Source organism: Antrostomus carolinensis, unplaced genomic scaffold, assembly GCF_000700745.2.
Source record: "Antrostomus carolinensis isolate BGI_N321 unplaced genomic scaffold, ASM70074v2 scaffold15829, whole genome shotgun sequence".
Classification (NCBI taxonomy): Eukaryota; Metazoa; Chordata; class Aves; order Caprimulgiformes; family Caprimulgidae; genus Antrostomus; species Antrostomus carolinensis.
In genome coordinates, this window is record NW_010339362.1 from 37,900 (window position 1) to 46,942 (window position 9,043).

A 9,043-nucleotide genomic window follows, 5' to 3' on the forward strand; every position below is an offset into this window, starting at 1 on the left:
GTGTCTACCTTGGACGCAGCTCTGTTCCCTGTCACGCATTTAAAACCAACTGTCTAAAGCAGGATTTTGGATTCCATTCCCAAGGCCAGGCACTTATGAATTGAATGTTGAATAGCCCTACAGTGTGACGCTTGAGTCCTTCGTTACAATTGGTCCGATGTAGAAAAGTTAAGCTCTGATCACAGTTAAAATCTCTGCAGTGAGCGACAATCGTTGTTACAGTCCAGGTTGAAAGCAGATATTCTGTTTTCCTCCACTGTACACTCAATGCAAAAAAGAAACCCCAAACCAACATCATTACATTTGATGGCTCAGAGATTTTACAAGCAAAATATACTATAGTGGCGGGGTTTTTTAAATTGTTATTTTCAATTATGCTTTTTGAGCTTTGTACAAATCCTTTTACTAGCTATCTAAATGTTTGCATTAAAGGCCAGGAAGGAAACTGAGTTTGAATGTAACACATTAGCACCCTCAGGCCACTGGTTAATCTAGTAATCAGCCATGTGGATGCCTATAGAAATTAATTATAATGGTAGGAAGCTCCATTCTCAAAGTTGAATGGTCAATTATCCATCACAGCTGCTTTATAATTCAGGCTTCCAAAGCTGGCAATTCTTACACAGTTATTCGAGCAAAGGAAAACAGTAAAGGTCATGTAACTAAACATTAGAGATGCTGTATTTATTATTCCTAACATCAATGCAAAGCCAAGCCACAACAGAATACAACACATTAATTTTCAATATTAACCCTGTTTGCTTTCAGCTCCTTGAGGAGGTGATTTGGTTCTGTACAACTCAGGATTTCTGATTGAAACAGGTCTTATTTAAATGGCATGCTATGTAGACCATACATCTGTATATAGATCAGGGTAAGGTGGCTGTTGTGTTGCATCTGGAATCTCTTGCCACTGGCAGGGGGTTAGGAATACCCTTCTCATAGAGGAGCACTCCAAGAGGAAAAAATGAACTATCACCATGAAACCTCCTTCAAATACTAACATATTGTTTCATCCAGTTTCTGAACTGTTTGAAGATCCCCTGGTAGAAGTTCTGGAAGCTATTTAAAATTGGCTTTTAAGGGTCAACTGAGTACTACCTTCTAAACACGATTGCTGTTGCTGAAGCAAGTCAGCTGAGACGGTGGCTTGATTGTGCTCCTTAAACTTGAGGCACACACATTTTCTCCTGCCTCAATTTTTCCCTACTTGTTCTACTAGCCCTACACTTTGAGATAACAGTGGGAGTCTCCTGGCAAACTGGTTAGTGTTTAATTGAGACAGAAGTACCAGATAACACAGGGGTTAGACAAAGAGAAATTGCCCTCCTTTTCTTCAAGAGATCTCCCAGTGTGGAAGAATTCGCACTGCTAATTAACAGTTTTGAAAACACAGCCAGGATTGTAGATGCAAATTTGTTCATTCTTTTGGTTTTTGTTTTCAACATATTGAAGCCTTGCTCAAGGTTTCCCTCTGCACTGTGAAATGAAACCAGTTAAGTGGACAGCTGCAGTAGCTGCTTCAGTCCCCTGGCAAGGCTCCATCTGCAGAAGAGATGAGATCAGGCTCTGTACTGCTCCAAGAAAAGCACTATCCACAAAAAATACAAGTGGGATATAAATATGGTGGAACGAGCAGCTTTCCATTACATCTACCATTCCATCTACATCTACAAGAGTGGACTGACAAGGAACTGTGGCAATAACCTACACACCAGGAACACCACAGATTATAGTAAAACTTTAACATAATTACTTTTGGGTTTTACTCTGTTACTAGCTAGACATTCATATTGCAGTGTGACCCTGTTGCAAACAGTTTAGTTTGCAAGAAACTGTAGCTCAGTACAAGCAACCAGAAACAGACATAGTATTTAATCTTATGTGGGCCTTACTAGAATAAGCCATTTAAAATAACATTATACATGGTAGAAAATAACAGTCTAAGCAGCACCTTAATGAAGAAAAGTAGAAAACATTGGTAGTGTGGGATTAACTCATGGGCTGAATGTAGGCTCTGTAACACCTTATAAAATGCCCAACAAATATGATACAAGGGATGAGAGATACATCCCTTTGAAGGGACATCTAGAAGCCAGTCCAGCTACCACACCAGCAACCTGTACCACTAGGTACTACGGACTTCTCGGGTCATGTCTAAGGCAGTATATCTTCCAGGCACTCTCTGAACACTTCTTGCTTCTGCAAGCATCCATGAATTTAGGAATAATGACCTAGGTCGCAAATGCTCAGATGCAGGCATTAGGGATGTGGGGCTGTCTGACAGCTGGGAAGCGGGACAGGTCATGAATAAGCAATGTCAAATACCCCTTAATACTTCTGGAAACTTGATGATCTTCCCACATGAACTCTTTATAAGATCAACCTCCCCTGGGTAACAGCAAAGTTTTTGTTTTGTTTTGTTTTTAATATAAAAAGATACAAAAAGGAAGATGGGTCACTTTGGATGTTTAAGTTGAAGTGGCAAATAAGCTGACACAAACTTAGAGCTACATGCCAGACAGCAGAAAATAAACAGCCTGCCAAGCAGAGGAGACAATGACATGGTAACACTAGGCACCAGGCATGTACCTCCCCCTCTCACACCAGTCAAGTTTCACACGCTTCTTCTATCTCTAGATGCCAAGTCTGGTCTGTGCTACACTTGGTTGGGCTAGGGTGGAGGGCATACCATCAAGAGTACCTCCTGGCACAGATAAAGGTATTCCTGAAAACCAGATCAACTCCTAGTCATAGGAAAAATTAATAAGGACTGTTTTAAACACACCTAATTCTGTGGACCAAATTCTGTGGACCAAATTCTGTCCCTTTTCAATGTAGATGGGGAATTTGGCAGGATTGCTCACCTTTTTGAATGCTTTTTGATCAATCCAGCCTACCTTGTATACACCAGGTTGCCAGGTTGCAACTCTATGCACAGAACCTGCACTAGCTCTGAGTACCATTCCCCAAGCTCTAAGAGCATATTTCCCATGAACTACATAAAAGAATCAATGTTGCCAAGTCCTTCAGAGGAACCCTTCAGAAAGAAAAATTGCAATATCCCCCTTCTCCCTTCCGGCCTCACTGGAAAGAAGATCTAGAACAACTTCTCTCAGTTTCCATCTGTGGATTTAAAGGAACAGGGTATATATCTTTCCATTTTCTGTGCTTTCAGTAATTTAAATATTTAAATTACTAAATGAGAATATTTAAAAGGTTCCTCAGTGGGGAAAATGGATAGGAGAGCGCTTTGAACAGAAAGTAATGAAAGAAAAGGTCTTACCACTGATTCTCTCATCTTTTCTGGGAGTGGATCTGTTGATGAATCTTCAAATTGTTGACGTAGGAAGTGAGGGACATATTTGCACTGAATAAGCGACCTGTTAAAAAAACCCAAACCACCTGGTTAGGATACTTCTGAACATGTCTAACAAATATAAATATTCCTGGAGGGCAAAGGAGGAGGAACAGCCTCAGATTTCCTTCCTCATGTATGCAGTAGCTATTTTATCTCCGCATAGCTGGAGACTGACACAAACCATCTCTACCTGTGATCAGGGTAGAACTTCTTTGTCAGAATGCTGAGGAGTGTCAGCAGTCCAATCAATGTGACCCAGTCATTTAGAGGAATAAGCAGAGAGGCTACTGTTGCATTCATGCCCTTTATTAATGTTTCAGTATGGAAGCTGTTTAGATCCACATTAGAAAGGCCAAAGATGCTATTTCTGTATAAATTGTACATTAATCCTCTGTTCAAGATTTATGTGCTACTTCCTCCTCCATCTTGAAGTTTATGCCACAGGCCATCCCTTAAAGACTGTTTCCAATCTCCTTAGTTTTCTTTAATTAAAGTTCAGAGCTGTTAAAAAAAAAAATCTTAAACTTCTTTTTTTAAAGATTATAAACTTATTTATCATCATTGCACAATAAACATTTGATGTTGTTGTACATATATTCTTAATCTTAAGGTATTTAACAACCATTTCAGCTACTGAAGATTTGATTAAGAATGTTATGAAATCAGTAGCTAGATTTAAAAGCTAAAATGGATTTAATGGTTTAAGATTACTTTCTTAAAACAAAAGTCTTAAGGAAAGACAAGTCTGTGTTTTATTAAAGAAGTTAATGAACTGGCGTGTCCTTCCTGGGGAGTGGGAGAGAAGAATACATTTAAATTACTTCAAAACTGAAAGAGCTCACACACTGATTTGCAATTTACCTGTGTATATTTTACTCCAAGACTAAACAAATCTCCCCAGTACAGCACACAGCTTCATTTCCTTCCATACCCAAGTTCCATACTGTAACAGCCAAAGAACTACACACCACCTACACAAAATCCAGGTCTAACTGAGGCTTTGGATAAAGTTAATGGCAAGAGATATAAGAAGTTCTTGCTGTTTTGCCACATTAGAACCTAGTAATGTATAAATATCAGATTCTCTGAATCTTCCGGATGGTAAAAGAAGGACTTTCTCAACTCTTCAGTAAGATTTACTGGGATGCCAATTTTCTGCTAGTCCCCTATATCCTTTCCTTCCTCAACAGAACTCTTCTCCTTTTCCCAAGTTTCTCTCCTCAGTTATAATCTTGAATGACCACGACCACTCCCATGACAGTCATACAGTTCCCACACAGGAAAACTCAGGTTTGCCACCCTTGAGCTATGGATCTATGGGCCTCTTTCACATCACCTCAACATAGAGATCATAATATTGGGACTTGTCCCCTGGATCTCCCTTGTTCGCAAAGTCAGCTCTTCATACACACTACCTTTCCTCAGCTACCTCCAGCAGAGTGTATCAGAGCAGAAAAGGAAGGAGTTAATCTCAGAGAGGTATAGCCTACTGACAGCAACCCTCAGCCAGAGCTGGAATTGAGCCATCTTCCCAGCTCATCAAACATCCTTCCTCCATGCCACAGTGCTGCCCAATGCATATTTTGCAACTGTGGTAGCCTGAGAACCCCCCTCAACTAAATCGCTATCCTCCAACATGGCAAGCACACAATTTCCCAGTGGGCGAAGTCTGCTTCAGAGAATTTGGATAGTGCTGTTTAAAGAGCATCAGCCTACCTGGCAATCTGACTGCAGTACTTCATTCATTTACAGGACTGATACCAACCAGGCAGATATGGCAAGGAATTTCCACCTCACCACAGTACTTTCAGGAGCCAATCCCCGTGGTTCTGAAACCCAGGCATCACACTTGTTGTGTGCTCTACATAGTAATCAATAAATATCATTTGCAGGCAACTTACATCAGTACAGATGGGTCACTGCTTTGCCTGCTGAGGTGATAAGAAAGTGCAACTAGCAGACCACAGAAAGCAGAGAACAGTGCTGGAATGTGTTGTGCATCCCAGGGTTCCTGAACAGAAGGACAGAAAACAAAGTATTTGTAAGTTAGGAATGCAGAACTTAAAAAAAAGTAGGCTAAGCCATACATGCAGTTTTAAATGCACAGCATCTAAATTTGTACACCATCTAACAAGGACTGAAAATCCTTTTTCATATCAAAGTCTATTATTGTGAAAAAGACTGCAACTAGAGGCATGTTTTGTGATCATACTATGTAATTCCTCTATAATCAGCAATTAGTCAGGAAACCACATGAAAGGTAGGGTGTTTTTTCCTTCTTAATGAAACACTAGAGGCAAATTCTCATTAAAATGAGATGCAAGTGAAATGAACTGCACTGTATTTGTCTAAACTCTGAACTGACACATAGTTTCTTGACCTGTGGACAGACTGCATGCAACAAATGCCAATGTCATCTATATCAGGCAGTGGGGTACAGTTCTTGCACCTCACTCTCAAATCTTTCTGCTGCTTTGTACGTTACACCCAGGTCCTGCCTGGGGGCTAACACAGTGGAGAAGGAAAGCACTTGCCACTGTACGTGACATCCCCGAGCAGGGAAAGAAGAGACAATTTACACACTCGCCAGCACACTGGGCAAAATCAAGATGAGAAACTGTCTCTGGGTGACTTAAATGGAAAAAATTGACTAGAAATAATAAGAGAAAGAATATGAATCTTAAGGAACACATCAAGACCAGCTTCATCTGTGGAGTCCCCAGCTACAAATTAGGGATCCTAAGACATACTTCTGAGTCCTGGCTGTAAAAGAACACAAATTTTGTCTGTGAAGGATGCAGAAATGCAGTGGAACAGATCCATAACTATTTAACTTATTAGGCTTGCTCAATGCCTCCACATAATTTCTACCTGATCAAATGAATGTGAGGTTACCAGATCCTGACATCAGAGCACTTTCTGGGTAGGTTTTGAGAGATAACGCTTGCAAGACCTGTGCAACTTCCTTGTTCAGCTAGGGTGAATAAGGCATCTTCTCTAGCATGCCTTTTGCTTGAAAAACTTCACAACTTCCCATTGGTACAGGACCAATACTTTCACAGAATAAAGTGCTTTTATCGATCTTATTTTCCCAAGTGATATGCATGATTCTTAGGAAAACTGACTCAAATTAAGAAAGATTTCATTTGTTTCAGGGGCAATGAATACCTGGGTAAGACAAACTAATCCACTATGAAGGGACAAACCACCTGCTGCAACATGAAGTTTCTTTAGAATTTAAAGATTAAATTCCCATTATCCTAAGAACTCGTATCACAGAAGTGATATTTTAATTCCAAGAATCACCTTCCCCACATCATTCTACTGAACATCACAAAGATGAAAGAAGTGTTTAGTTCTATCAAACAATTCTACTTAAAACAGTCATTACAAACAAGAGAGTGTTACATGGTATTACTGAAAGAATCCAGCACCACTTGTTTGACAAGTTATTTCATTTTTCCTAGTTTTGGGGTCAAAGATTTTGGGTTAACTTTTCCCATGCTTAGTCTCAGGTAAGAAATTCATATTCTTCAAAACACTGAAGAAAACTAACTGGAGTCAAAATGTTCTGAAAATGTCTGAATTGCAGCCTATCCAAATATCCATTGCCTTTCCAGGGCAATACAACTCCATACAGATCCACCCAGATTCTTCCAGTGTGTGATTGACCCCTTGCCCTGCAACTTACTTCGAAAGCAAAATACTATAAAAAGTCCAGCAATATACCTCAGTATTGAAATGTATCAGTAGCCAGTTTGAGAAATCATTCTGTCCTATTTCTACTGTAAAAGTGCACACAGCTGATCCCTCATATTCATGACTCAGAAACTCTTTCCTTCCATATTTTCTGTATATTACACATAGCTTCTCCATTTGGCTGGCCTGTGCTCCAGTTCCAATGTGTCATTGCCCCCTCAAAGCTCAGCTGCCAGGGAGTCAGGAAGGCAGGCAGGACAGGCATCAGTATTTGCTATGTGCTTAGAGATCAGGAATTTCCAGAATAATGCTACAGAATGTTGTACAAAAGATGAAAATAAACAAGGGTGTCATTACTCCAGCAACAATGTGATGTACCCTGCTTCATCTTCCTCCCCCACTAATGATGTCTGGTAGAGCTTTAAATTAAAATGATATATACCTGAAAACTGGACGATGATTCTTCTCAGTGGGAAAGCAGGACAGGAATGACGGGTTTTAGTCTGGGAAACAGGTATTATCTGTCATATGAGACAGGGAGATTGACTTCCTACTTTACCTCATTTGGTTGAGGTGACATGTAGTGCTTTCATAGAGTTTTGACTTTGATGCAGACGCTCATCTAGTCATTTTTAAAACAAGTGAAACGGACTTACAGGGTTAAGGATGAAAGTGATGAGTTACAACAGACACAGCGGTCAGGGTGATGGTGTTCCATTTCAACCACAGAACTGACTAATCCCAAAACAACCCCCTAAAAAGGAAGATAAAGGTGTCTTTGAACTTACAAGCCTTTTAGCATTCATAAAGGTGGGGAGGAAGATGTATTTTTAAAAAGTGGTGATACCAGTTTTCTGTCCTGCATTATTTATCGTTTTTGCTTCTTTCTTCCTTCAAGAAAAAAAATGCACATAGCAAACTCTTGTCATTCAAAGATTTGCTAAAATAAATCATACATCCTACTCCAGAGACAAGAAGTGCTCTAAACACAGCAGAACCATTGTGGTAAGTAGAAATTCTTGCCCTTGCTACCTTCCCCATTCTGCACACCCCCCCAGTATTCCTCCCAACTCAAAGAATTTGCAGATTGCTGCAGCATTAGCATCACTGAAGGTGTCTGCATACTGACTGGCTTTTTAAACATGGAGACAAACTCCAGTTATTCTTCACAAAGAAGAGACATCTAATTTTCCACTCTCTTGTGATTTCATCACTATTCAACCAATTTTTCTGTAGGGTCTTTCTCCTTACTTCCACTCTCCAGCTTCAACATGGGTCTACGCCACTGCTCACATCAAACAATATTCAGGATAGCTGTTGATAGTCAGCCATTCCACACATGTGACGGTAAACTGTAAAGCATCATCCTGCTTCTCAACATATAAATACCTTCTGAATGAGATGAGAAGGGAATCCTCCCCCTGCCCCCAAAGGTATGAGAAAATGGTAACGACGACTTGTTCTCCACAAGGTTAACTATAAGCTTAACTGTATTAACATGGATACTTGTTTTCAGTGAACACTAACAACCAGGAAATGTAAATTATTCATGGACCTCACATTACACTGCTTAGAAACAAATTCTGGGGAGAGATGCGCACCAGTCCCATCTTCCCATCATCCATGGAAAATAAAACATTACTTTCCCAGAAGAGCTCCAAAAATCTGACAAGTGATAAGCTACAAGAACACAGATATCATTACCCATTCTGAGCAATGTTGTCTCTGTTTCTCTGCACTCCAAACTGTTATCTGTGACCATATTTTCATTGCTGAAATTTTAAATCTACAAGGATGGGATTGATCCAGGGGTATGCAAGTGTGTGTACGTGCCACCTTACACAATAAGTCTAGGATTCCTCAGCTAGAGAGTAAGATGAGCAACAACTTCAGGAAGGGGGCATGTGTGAATACTTATGTTTCAGATAATAGTGAGTTTATCCTAAACAAGAAGTGCAGATTCATACATTCCTATACAGTGAC

The 9,043-nt window shown here is 40.0% G+C and overlaps 1 protein-coding gene across 1 annotated transcript in view; it reads right to left on the reverse strand.

Moving 5' to 3' along the window:
* LOC114818938 (pecanex-like protein 2) overlaps nt 1-7,814 on the reverse strand; it is a gene marked incomplete at its 5' end in the record, with an annotated part of 23,822 nt that extends 16,008 nt beyond the window's left edge. Inside the window, 3 exons of the mRNA XM_029086956.1 lie at nt 3,287-3,383; nt 5,263-5,421; nt 7,717-7,814. Coding sequence (XP_028942789.1) covers nt 3,287-3,383; nt 5,263-5,421; nt 7,717-7,814 — 354 coding nt within the window. The remainder of the gene's footprint in view (nt 1-3,286; nt 3,384-5,262; nt 5,422-7,716) is intronic.
* Nucleotides 7,815-9,043: the final 1,229 nt, after the last annotated feature.